At 43.0% G+C, this 13,277-nt stretch overlaps 2 protein-coding genes across 2 annotated transcripts in view; one reads left to right on the top strand and one right to left on the bottom strand.

Annotated features, from left to right (window-relative positions):
- Positions 1-69: 69 nt before the first annotated feature.
- Positions 70-6,860, bottom strand: nop16 (NOP16 nucleolar protein homolog (yeast)). Its single transcript, XM_020615161.1, has 6 exons — positions 6,787-6,860; positions 5,513-5,667; positions 4,695-4,803; positions 3,394-3,460; positions 2,639-2,745; positions 70-813 (listed from the first exon to the last, which is right to left on the bottom strand). Exons 2-6 carry the CDS (start codon positions 5,617-5,619, stop codon positions 670-672), a joined length of 534 nt encoding a protein of 177 aa, XP_020470817.1. The 5' UTR covers positions 5,620-5,667; positions 6,787-6,860; the 3' UTR covers positions 70-669.
- Positions 6,861-7,466: 606 nt separating this feature from the next.
- The window catches only part of grk6 (G protein-coupled receptor kinase 6), a 35,760-nt gene continuing 29,949 nt past the window's right edge, over positions 7,467-13,277 (top strand). Inside the window, exons 1-2 of the mRNA XM_020615159.1 lie at positions 7,467-7,713; positions 12,379-12,474. Of these exons, the coding sequence (XP_020470815.1) occupies positions 7,662-7,713; positions 12,379-12,474 (148 nt within the window). The 5' untranslated portion in view covers positions 7,467-7,661. The remainder of the gene's footprint in view (positions 7,714-12,378; positions 12,475-13,277) is intronic.

Below are 13,277 nucleotides of genomic sequence, written 5' to 3'. Positions count from 1 at the left end.
GAGACGATTTTATCCACTGGACTGTGAAGTCTTTTGTGTTTTTCTTACAACAATGGAAAACAAGTCAGCTGACTTTTAGATACAAGTTTTTATTTTCTAGGTGCAACACAGCACATTCTGATTTTATGGCAACAAAGCAAGTTTAAACAAAGTCTTAAAAAAAAAATCTAAGTCCAATACTTCTGTTCTGTAATTACATATTTAATGTGGGAGTAATCAGGCCAGTTAATCAGTTTCCTGTGCTCACAAACTGGGTCACAAGCTGGCTGGCGAGTTCTCTGGACATTTTAACACAGAACTGCCTGTATGTCTACACAGGTTGTGTGTTAGTTTGGACGCTCATGCTCCTGTGTGAGCTTGAGATGATCAGGACGACGACACGGGAAAGACCAGAGCAAAGCGTCCACTCTCCACTGTATGTTAGGACGTGAAACATTATTAAATAATACAGCTCATGCGTATCTGATAGTTTTAACAGAACTAGCAGGCAGGAAAATGTTCAGGAAACCAAACAGAAAACAATCCAAAACCCCCTGACATGTCCCCTCCCTCAGTCCTCCTGGACACTTCCTGTCACTGTGGGTTCATTATGGTCCACATACTGGACTCGTGTCTCAGTCTAACAGTCTTCTGTCTTGCTTGTCCTTACACACAGTGAGTGACAGTCTTCTACTGGTCCATCGGCTCTGGAGCAGCTAAAGACTTGATGAAGGCGTCGTAGTGCTCCGGGTGGCAGCGCTTGTACTCGTTGATCTTCCTCTTGATCTGTTTGGGGGTGTCCTGGTAGTAGTTCTTCTCGTCCCTGGCCATCGCCTGCAGCAGAGAAGACAACACAGTCAGTTTGGACCCTGCCGCATGCTGGACTCAGTGCAGGCTAGTTGGTAACAGTCAGCACAGTGCACTGCACCGATAGAGCAACATTTTATCCAACAGGAGTCCTCGTCACAGTTTTCTGTTCTGAGCTTCCACCACAATCTTAAACCTCCCCAGGTTTAGGCACCAACACCACCTGTATACTGACTCCAGCTTCAGAGTGATGCAAAACTCCATTTGACAGGGCAGTTACACAAAGAAGTGCCACAGTTATATGCAGGTGACTGACTCGGTCTTTCAGAATTTCAAGTCAAGGTTGGAATATTATCTGTTTAACAGTGTTAAAAGAACCGCACACACATTCACAGAGTATGTTATTCTGGCAGTGATGACTCAGCCCCATTTAAAGCAGCTGTCAAAAACCCATTTGAATGAGGCACATCTCTGATGAGCGCCTGCCGCTCTGAGAAATAAAAACTAAAGACACACTAAGCTCGTGGCTTTGGCCCTGATGTGCATCAGCATGTCCCTGCAGTTTAACATTCTGAGGCAAACACAGGTCTGCTGCTGTTATCACAGAGCTGATTTGCCCTTCAGCTGTGCAACTTTGTTTCTAGGTTTTCAAGGAAACCCAAACAGGAGCACAGTGTTATCACAGAGTACCCTCAAGATAAGTGCTTGTCCTCCGCAGCAGCTGAGTGCGTCCAGGGTGGTACAAACATCTGGCAGCTGGCCCTCGGGTATCAGATGGACAATGTGTCCTTGAAGCACCAAGAAGGAACCTTCACCTCCCGAAGCTTTATGCAAAACTCCCCTCGGGGTACATCCATATGGATCGTCTGATTTAAGCTACCTGCATATATGCAAGTACTGGCCTTAAACTCCTCCTGTTTAACCTAAATAAGCCTGGCAGCACCAGTTCCTTCAGCTACAGCTGCTGACAAACTGGATTTCACATGGTGTACTTGTGAAACAGTCAGTAAGACAGTTGCAACGGTTCTGTCATGTTCTCCCTCCTCTAGCCAACACCCTGGATTACACTGGTAACACTATTTTACAGGTCTGCTAGTTTCTAATAATCCCTTGAACGTTTTCTGGAAAGAACCATGTAGTTTGGTATTAATTACAGAAAAAGAGACAGCTCTAAGGCTGATTTTTTTCCTTAGTCAGCCCAGATGAATTTCCATTAAAGCGCCTATAATTTGACCTAAATGACATGGTTCTTTCCAGGAAACATCTTAGGAAACTATTTAGAAATAAACTGGAATCTACAGGCATGTAAAATAAAGCATGACCAATATAGTATTCAGGTATTTTGAAAAACATTAAAGCCAAAACCCTGAGCTCAGGTCTGACCATTGCATTTTAGAAGAACTGTCTGGAACTGGAGAGAGAGAGATGAGACCAGTGGAAAAACAGAGACAAGTAAATGTCAGTGAAAGCCGAGCAGACACTCAGTAAGGAAAAGTAAGAGATCATTATCAAAATTATGTTTTTCCTGTTAATTAAAAAAAGACTGTTGGTTGATATATGGCAAATTTTTTTAAACCCCTAAATATCAGAATCAAACTTTAAAGCCCTGTGTGGGTCTGGTTCTGTTAAACACGTGGCCGTTATTGGGTGGAATAACAAATAACTCCATAAAAATACATCGATCTGCTCATTAATTTCCCGGCATGGGTGTGTTGCACTGGTGTGAATCATCAAAACAGTCTGCAGGCAATGGAGAGTGACTGGCAGGGAACTACACTCGCGTTGAATACGGAGCTAGATCATGTAAAACTGGCAGGCTGGTCGCTGCAGCAACACTGCCCAGGTTTGTTACCTTGTAGTTGTCCTTGTGTTCTCGGATCATGTGCTGAATGTACTCTACCAGGTCGGACGACAACGTCTTTGAGTCCTTCTCTGGACGACTGGCCTCCTCCTGCAGCTCTGCTCCAAACCAGACCAAAAGGAGAACAATCAGAATTCACAGAATCACGGGACAAAAAGATGAGTCATGCTTTTTTGTTTTAATCTTCATGTGATTTAATGATTGTTAGGACTTCTTTCACTCATTTTTCTGTTTGAATTCAGCAAAAAGGGCATCAAGTGAAAACATGCACGACATCACAGGCTAAGTTTGTAAGATGAAAATCATCACACCACATCTGAACACAACTGCTGGAGGAATAAAAGTCATTCAGCACTGAAACCCAGAGCTGCTGCAGCAGTGGGATTTCACTGAATCCCTCACCGAGCCACAGAGAGGCCACTGAAGGCCTCACACAGGACAGCTCTTGTGTCTCTTATATGATGAGACAGACATTAACAAAGCATGACAAAAATAAAGCATCTCTGTGAAACTGGATTAAAAAGTCTAGATTCTGAACCAAATACAGGCTACATCCACTGTAAATGAAAGCAGCTGAAAAGGACTAAAACTAACATACATTTTGGTCTAAAGATGAAAACTAAATCATTAACTAGGTACCAAACTTCAGCCTGACTCTGGCTCCGGCCTGGCTGCAGGTTTCTAGTGTTAACAAAAGCAGAAGAATAAAACAAAGTCCAGTGAAGTTTTAAAAAGTGGTGACTTACGGCTGAGGACGTAGGGCTTGGTCACGATGCCGACACGCGTTCTCATCTTTGTGCCTTCACCCAGGAGCTACACAAGTGAACAGAAACACAAGACAAAGAACAATGGAAGTCAATGCCATGGGTTCATTCATCCACTTCTCTAATGTGACATGACAGGTATGAGCAGCAGAGTTCAACTGTCCTGACTCCTGAGTCCTGAAGAGGCAAAAATAAATCATCTGTGGGTCACTCGCTGCCATGACTTAACAAAATGAACCCGTGTTGGAGGCTGCTGGAAGACAAGCAGCAGCCTGAGAGCACCAGATTAGCTTTAATTAACCTCGGGGAGACAGCAACAGAAGCAGAAGACAGCAACACAATTAACTACGCTTTACGGAATAAACAACATCCATCGCAGCTCAATTTTACTGCATGAAATGAACAAAGCTCAAGTGAAATCACAGTCAGGTTGTGTTTCACTGTGGGGGTATTTGCCCCTGAATGTCACCAATAAATACATATTTATTGGATATCTGTTATCCAGGCACAGATATCTGAGGATTCCTCAGCTAGAGTGACTGCTTGATATAAGGAGATTTCTTCTGATTTCACGTTTACCCATCATGGCCAACACTCTGCTGCCCCCTTCTGATCAAAACTAACTGCAGGATGTAAACACCCTTTTAAAAACTGACCTGCAGGACTTGTGTATTATGTTTATCCTGAAGAGTAAGAGCCTGGTTTTATCAGCTTCCCAAAATCTGTAAAGCAGAGCCAGCTGCTGAAGCAACACAACCAACAGAACAACTCCGATCCTGGCCACATCTGGCACAACAATATCTCTGGGGTAATGCGGTTATGGGTGGATATGTACCATCATACATACAGTTTCTTTACAGATTAAGCTGACAACATTTTTTGTACTACTAGTTTTTTTATGTTTAAAATAGTGTGTGAATTTCTGCAGTACTGATGAACTCATGGTTAAACAGAATGGAAAAATTCCCTCCTAACAACGAGTTGAACTTTTTCACTGCAAAGCTCTCAGTAAAAACAGACACCAGAAGTTGAAAGATTTGGGAGAAGAGACTGACAGAAAAAATTATTTACCCTAAGGGAAACACCGGGACACACAAGATACTAAAATGTGTGGTGTTCTGGTAGCAAAATGTAAAAACGTAACAACATCCTGCCTGCATCCACACTGTCAAAAAAAGAAAATGTAAAACAATGTAAGAACATGCTTAAACTGCACACAGCACACTGATCCAAGTTAAAGGCTGGTCTTTTCAGGAAGCATAATTGGGATAAAAGCCACTTACACTCTGTTCCTTTATGGGCAGAGTTCGGTTGGGATCAAAACTCAAACCCATCTCCTGCAGGTTTCTGGCCGTGGACTTTCTCTCGTCCCACGCATTTCGAATTTGTGCACTAAGGAACAGCACAAGACAAAGATGCATTAAAATAACAATAACAACAACAATAATAAATCTAACAGGTGAAGTCACAATCAGCTGAATTTGTGCAGGAGAAAACTATACCTTAAAACAAACCAAATACAAATTCTGATATATTCAGACAAAACTTCTGGGTTGCCAGGTTCTAACATGACACATGAATCTTTTTAGTGAAACCTCTCCAATGAACATTTTGTGCTCTTGTCTCTTAAAAATGGGGGAAGATTCTACTGGTGGTGGAGAGCGGCTTTAGAGGAATGATGTTGATCTGAAGCCAAAGCCCGAGAACTCGGTGATGACGGGAGTTGTACCGCAATCTGGCAACCCAAAATTACCCCTAAACAATGCTTTAATAACTGCTCTATAAAATATTAGCCAGTGATTAATGAATCTCTAATAAATCAGTTAAATATAGCTGCTAAACACTTTATAAGGGACAACTAATCAGACAGCGGTAACAGAATTTTAGACAGACATCGTTTTAGCACTATTTTGACATTTTAAAGACCAAACAATAAATCGCACCCCCGGTTTCCAAACATGGCCTCAGGCAACTACAAACCCCGTGTTTTATTTAAGACACCCCGAAAAAACAAGCAAACCAAAAAGGGATAAACACTCACACAACAAACCCAACGTTAGCTACCGCTAGCTACCATGCTAACGCTCCATTCCTCGATTACCTTTCTATCCTCGGCTTGTACTTCTTAATGAACCTCTTCTTCAGCTTCTTCCGGTCTTGGTTGTAGTCAAACTTCTTCCTCTTGCCCGACTTCTTGGCTTTCGGCATTTTTATGATCTTTCTGTATCCACAGCGGAGAGGGAGTTTGTACGGCCGCTGTGAGGAAACGACAGCATGCAGCAGCAGCAGCAGCAGCAACGAGGAACACGTGTTTGTTTACTTCCCGTCATGTGATCTCAGACCACGCCTCGTTTTGCCAACTTTGACCTTTGCTAATGTTTTAAATTTAAATTCTATTTTGAACGTCATTTTTCTGTGTTGACACAGTTCTCTCCGTATGCGGGACACAATACACATGGAAGAAATATTCAGACTGTAGCAATTCTACAGTGTAGAAATACTATAGTATATAGTATAAAGTCGCATGACATGGAAATACTCAAGTAGCCTACAGATACCTCAAAACTGAAATGATGCACTTGTTCTAGTTACTTTCTACCTCTGATACACAAATAAACACCCAAACAATGCAAATACAAAAAACACACAAATGTACAGACATTTATTATAAGTAATGCAAAGCTCATTCATAAAGTACTGTATGTCCCATTAACTGGCGACTGATTACTACATTATTATTATTATTATTATTATTATTATTATTGATGACATGTAGAGATAAAACATTTGATGCACAATGCTAAAACTGAACAAATAAAAACAAATTGTTAGGTTTTGGGCAGAGAAGGGCCTAAAATGTTGACATGGTCTAGGGTCTAGCGTTTATTCAGTTCAATATGAAATATGGGCAAATAGATGCTCAACCTGACAAGACTTCACAATATAGGTACAAACTAAATTTCTACACAGAACGGTCAGGGAGCTATAAACAGACTGTAAAAGCTAAAACAAACCCGGAAAACTAACCAAGAATCTTGCTGCCAGGATTAACTGTCATTTTTGAGCACTTGGAATTTATTTATCAGGATGTGTGTGCAGTGCTTGTTCTCATGGTGTTATGCTGTCTGTTCTCTATTGCTGCTTGAGGTACTGCAATTTGTTTATCAAGATATGTGTGTGGTGTTTGTTTCTCATGGTGTTATGTTGTTTGTTCTCCATTGCTGCTGAAACACTGAAATGTCCTCATTGAGGGATCAATAAAGTACTACCTACCTACCTACATACATACATACCTACCTACCTACCTACCTACCTACCTACCCAACTCAAATGAACACTCCAAAAATAACCAAGGCTGCTGATACAAAAACTTACAAAGTGGACAAAGCAGACAGGCAGGGTGTGGTTACGGATGACAGGGGCAACGAGGCACGGAGAACAGATGAGCCAGCAACCAGCCTGGGGGAAAGAGGGAGTATAAATACACAAGAGACCAAAGGAAAACGAGGGACAGGTGAACCCGAGTGGTGAGTGTAGATCGGAGTAAAGCTGGGGCAGGTGAGATGACAGAAAACAGGAAACTAAACAAAATAAAAGCCTCGAACAGGAAGCAAGTCCACGAATCATAACACACATCCTCAAACTTTCTGTTGTAAAAGTCAGATTTCTCTGCCAGTGATCACCGTCATCGTATCATTCAGTCCTATGACTTCAGTTTTAAAACATCTCCTCTTTGGCTAAAAGTGAACTAAAGACAACTCCCATGAGCTCGAATAACGTCAGTTTGTGAACGATAACAATGATTATATCTTGGTTAAAAATACTGATACTCATATAATTGCTGTCCACTAGAGCAGCCAAGAGAACCGCACTTAAACATGGACATAAACGCAGCATAGCATTATGTTTCAAGATCTTACAACAGATAAAAGTATCTCCCTGGCGCACACAGAACTGTGCAGCCAAGCCATTTTCTGCTTTTAGTGAACTGCAATTTTCCAACAGTGATAAGTCTGGCTCCGCCTCTCACAGCAGTTTCAGGGCGGAGAGATGGAGGGAAGAGAAAGAGGAGAGGAGGGTATAGACGAGTACCGCACAGGACTGCGTGAAGGCGCACACGGAGGTTTGAATGTTACCTCCTTGACATAGCGGTGGGAGGTGGTGGTGGACGGTGTCTAGGAGGGATACAGTGAGACCGGAGCAGCAGACCGGGATCTCGGTCTGCTGCTGTGACCCCAGACAACATCAGCATGGAGCTGGAGAACATCGTAGCCAACACGGTGTTGCTGAAAGCACGGGAAGGTAAGGATGGACACGGCGGTGTGACAGCTCCTCTCTCTATAGGTACTTCACCGGCGACACAGCCGATCTACCGGCTGGAAGGATGCCTGCATGGGTCATATGCACTATTACTGCATGTACCTTTGGTTGTGTTAGTGTCCAGATCGTTGTTACTGCGGTTCAGTAACGATATTAATGTTACATAAAACACGCGCCGTTCTCTCGAGTGACTAGAACGACGTGCCGAGCTTTCAACTTGGGCAATTTAAAGTTTTCCGGCTGGTCCGTGAGCACACATAGGTGCTATACATGTCCCGAAACGCTGGTCCAAGTCCGTAATAAATAATAATAAACAGTGGGCAAATCGGCAGGGACCTGGTTCATATAATAATTGCATAGAAATTAGCGCCTTCCTTGCTGACGGTGCTCACTATAAACTGTCAAATACAGATATAACCACTAACCACCTTCACAGTGAGGCATGCTGAAAGAAGACAATGGGGATATCACTAATACTTATTGAAATGAAGCATGACGAATGAAAGACTGGATCCCAGAGACCTGTAAACACTTCCGCATTGATGTGTGGGTTGTTCAGTACAGTTTCAATCAAAGAGCGCATAAAGCGGACTGGTTTGTAAAAGGAGGTCGTGATAGTGTACCGAGGTCCGGAAGAGGTTGCTTTGTGAAATGTGACTGCAGCGACACCGCGGGCTTCCCTTGCTGAGGCTGCAGCATCGTTTGCGAAACAGGATGTTGAGGCAGAATGGCTGCGTTGGACAGAGGTTTGTACTTTGTGCAATGAATTGCGATGAATGACTTTGGCGTGGGCTTGTTAAACTGCTCCAGGTTAACAGCTCAGCCAAACATTTAAAGTGCAAATATGTCACAGCAAATGTTACATCTACCAAACAGCCAGTGGCTCTACTGACACCCATCAACACTCACAGTGTGAAGTGAAACCAGGCTTCTTATTGTGAAAGATGGCATCATTATCAGAGCTCTTTGTTACTGTTTTTCTAAACAGGAGACAAAGGTTGTGGTGACTCATCACCCAAATCCTGATGCCATCTGCAGAGGGGGGTGATAACATGACTGTCATGATCCTGCACTGTGAGCTGATCTGCTCAGTTCAGTCTGCTTGTTGTGCCCAGCAGCAGGCAGGCTTGACCTCTGACCTCTGGGCTGTTATATTACCATCATCATTTTAAGTACAGACTCGTGTCTGGGTACCAAAAAGAGATGTGCTCATATGCAAAGATGCACAATTTGGGAGGAAGCTGAACGACATGCCAGGACAATGCAAAGTGAATGATGTAGCCAGATGATGCAAGCAAATAATCTTGCAAGTCCACTGTTCATCTGGTGAAAACACGACCATGACACTGACATGGTTCCGTTCAGTTTAAAGGTACTGTGCATTTTTAAGCCTGTGAAGGAGCACTCCCCTGATTTTACACATGAACAGTTCACTCTTCCTGTGAAGCGGCACAAATATTTTGTCTCAGGCAGAGACAGAGAAGAAACTGGAATTTAGGAGGCAGGGACGGTCCAGTCAAACGTTTTTATTAGCTCCAGTGTTTTTGGAACTTGACCCATAGTAGGAACAAACAGTTCTTGGTGTTTTATGGGTAATGTCCATATTTGGGCTTGCAACTAACAATTATTTTTTATCACCAACTAATCTGCCGACTACTTTCTCCATTGTTAATGGTCCTGGGCTGTCCTGGTGCCTGCTAATTAGCTCTGAACCTATTACTCGCTTAGTGAAGACAATGTTAATAAATAGGGACTAAATTCCATTTACAAGTCTTTGATTTGTTTTATGAACAACAGTCCAAAATTTAAAAAATATTCAATCTACTTTGAAGAAATTAAGACAGTGCTCACATGTGAGGAGCAAAAGCCATAAACCAAACACAGACAAGACTCTGAGGTCAGATTATGACAAATGTACAATATGAAACAACTACATCAACAGAAGTGAAAGAATGTCCTTAAAAACAAATATGGTATGTTATTATAATGATTATTAATTTATTTCCCTCCATCATCATGTGTATTTTTTTATTTGGAGTCTGCACCCAGTACATGTACTGTGTTTTTATTTCGTCGCCTCCACCAGTGTTGTCACCTCTGACCCGTATCGTCACAGCACATCTTCTTCCCCTGTGTCTGTGTGGGATGATTTCTTCCATGACTGAAGCTAATGAGGCTGCTCTCAGTCTAATTCTGTGTCTAATCTGTTTCAGTGTCTTCCGTTCTATTCTCATACTGCCTGACTTCATTTACATTTCCACTGGTGCACTGAGTGGACATCAGTCAGCTGGCTTTCTCCGTTATCAATCAGCTTATCTGTAATTGTGTGGCTGATATTATCATCTGTTCACCGGACACACACAACATCTTGTTTGCAATGTGTCTGTGTAATAATTCACTTTTACTCCGGCCTGTCTGACAAGCAGCTGCTTTTTTTCAGGATTTGAATAGCAAATCCTGAAGCATGGCGTTGACTTTCCCCTCATCAGAACAGCGAGTGATGACGAAGGCAGGACGCCTCGAGGCTGCAGCTGTAAACAACACCCTCTGATCAGTGACTACTTCAGCAGCTTCTGTGCTGTCTCTGTCTCCTACTAAGAGCAGTGGTAGTCAATCAAAATGCAAAACACTTAGTTCTAGAAATCAAATTACAAGTTGGGAGCCGTGGTGGTGAATGGCTCCACGAGTTATGTGTTGCTTCTATACGTCAGCTTGTGCCACCGCCATCTGATAAACAGTAGGTTTTACAGTGCAGCGAAAACTAGATTGGGTATAGCTCATTACACTTCGAAGCACTGAGTCTGTTGTCGGTGATCCCTGAACCTCCTGATCCTTTGTAGAACAGTCATGTGCAACGATAAATCCCTTATCAGAATTGTGTTTTTGTTTTCCCACCATACAAGCTCTTTTCAGGTTATTTCCCCAGAAGGCATGCTCAACCTGCAGACGTTTGAAGCTTGCACAACATGTGTCACGTTGGCTCCTGTTCTGTTTCTGACTGTGGTGAATGAATCTGCAGTCTGAGCACTGACTCAGGCAGGACAGGAACTTCGTCTCGTTTCTCTTTTATGCTTTATTCTGATTGCTCGACTGATGATAAACAAGCCTGTGCTACTGTCCTTATGAGGACATCACCAAACACCTGATCCTAATCCTAAAATAAATTATTGCTCTTGTGGGGACCTTTTTGTCCCCAGATAGGTAGTCGGTCCTTACAACGGTACTGATGCAAACTGATTCATTCTTCAGTGGCAACTATGACTGATTTACCTGAATTTGTTTCTTGTTGGTAAAACAAAACTCACTGAGCGGTCCAGACCTGAATATGATGCTGAAATTAACTAAAATACAACATATAAACTTAAACAACCTTAATGCAGCACAGTGTTTGCTATACTATTGCCCCTGTGTCTTTTCAGTTCACTGTTTTGTTTTATTTTATTGGACTATCTTGGCACAGCCACTGACACGGCTCAGCTGTTAGGAGAGGCGTCTCACCCAGCCGCTGCCTCTGGCCCTTTGTGCATCCTCTGTTCCAGTAACTGCCTTCTTGTATACCATTCTATCATACTTCTCCTCGACTGTTTACTACCGCAGCAATGAATCGGTTTACTTTAAGATGATGTTTTTCAGCAGCAGACTTAATGTGAAACAACTCTGTCTTTGTTTGAGGCACAGCTCTGAGGACTCGTCGCTCGCAGCTGCGTTCGTGTTTTCTAGTTGTTTCAGGTCCCTTGATACGACTGCTGACAATGCTGACTTTGTGACAGCACAACTTCCAGCTCAGCGCTGCAGAGTTCCTCTTTGTACTCTTTGGTGGCAGTTTTGTGAATGAGAGGCAGCTGTTCAAAAGTCACAAACTTCATGAACAGGTGGCGTTTTTCTAGGTGAAATGAGTAATTTCTGACAGGTTTGAGCAGAGTGAATCTGACTGAAGCAAACCTCACAGGAAAAAGGACAAGACGTTTAGGATGAGTAAAAACTGTGTTGAGGCCCAGTGTGACTTTGTAAACAGGTTCAGAGTTTCCAGCAGTGTTTACACTAAAACAAAAATCAAGAGAGGAGGCCTCGCAGCACTGAGGTTGCCAGACAAACAGCTGTCACCAAAAAAAAAAAAAAAAAAATAACACCAAAACCACAAACCATCCTTTTACATTTTTTTTAATCCACTGATTAAACAGATCCGTGAAATCTTGTGTTTCTCTAAGTATCTTTTCTGATGAATACTAATACTTTTATACTTGATTAGAATTCATTTTTATGTAAATGCACCTTTGAATTAACCACCCACAAAGAGAACTGGCCTTTCGTGGTTGTCTTGTTGACCAACCAGCATCCTCACCTGGACTATTTATATCGCCTGCCACGCACTCACATGACACCGATTTACATTAAACTCATGCTGAAGTGTTCTTCGTGTCTACACTGGCTAATTTTCTTCATCCGTTTGCTCCTGTGCACGGTCACGAGCACGAGACAAAAGCTGAATGAAGGTACAAACTCCCCCTAGAGCAGGTCAAGTGTGAGCGCAGTGACAGTGCGAACCATCAGACCTCTGCTCTACGTCCACCTCTGCCCAGAATCCTCCTTTGTGTTTCTGTGCTGTCCTCCTGCCCAGTTTCAACCAAAGCTGTTTTTGTTTCACAGGAGGTGGCGGAAACAGAAAAGGAAAAAGCAAGAAATGGAAGCAGATGCTGCGGTTCCCCCACATCAGTCTGTGTGAAGAGCTGCGACAGACCATTGGTAAGACAACAGTGTCCATCTTATAGAGGTCCTTTTATCTCACTTTGTGGTCCTTTAGGCGTCGAGTCTCAGGCATTTGAACCAGATTCAGACCATTGTATCCATGGCGACTGTCTGAACAGCCCTTCAGCTAAACACATCTTGTGTAGCGACCATCAGACCTTCATAGCATCAAGAGCTTCATGTTGAATAAGTAGGATAATGAGACCTGAAATCCTGGGGCAGCCTCCTTTTCAGACTTTGGCTCTATTTTCCTGAAAAAGGATGCAGCAGTAAACCTCAGGCAAAAGGTGCACATGGGGGTGTGCAACAAGTTTTTGCATTTTTGGCAATGGCCCACAGTGGGGGCAGCCAGGTGCAACATGGGGGAGAGGGTGAATACATTGCTAGTGGGAGGGATGCACCACGAGCAGGTGGAGTCGGGGCTTTAGTCCAATCAAATCAGCTCCTCTCACCCCGTTTATAAAACGTCTGCCACTTATTTAGAAAAATGACCTGCACGCAAAATATAGGTTCCATGGTTGAAGCAGGGAAAATGGCAATGAAAACTAAGCGGGTGTGAGGATTAGGTACTGAACACAGGAGACAGACATCCATGAACCAATTGACAGAAGCAGCAGGGTAAATGAGCAGTAGAACAGATCTTGGGAACAGGCGACAGGAGCAAACGAGGCGTAGAGATCAGATGACAAGATCTTATGAAACACAGAGTGGATGAACCAGCAGGGGCCCAAGGGAAGGGAGGCGATTATATAGGCTGGAGACACAAAACAGGAAATCAGACAAAATAAAAGCACAAAACA

This window comes from Monopterus albus, unplaced genomic scaffold, assembly GCF_001952655.1.
Source record: "Monopterus albus unplaced genomic scaffold, M_albus_1.0 scaffold159.1, whole genome shotgun sequence".
In the NCBI taxonomy this organism is placed as follows: domain Eukaryota; kingdom Metazoa; phylum Chordata; class Actinopteri; order Synbranchiformes; family Synbranchidae; genus Monopterus; species Monopterus albus.
The sequence above is the reverse complement of the archived record's forward strand: the minus strand, read 5'-3'. Positions and strand labels throughout refer to the sequence as shown.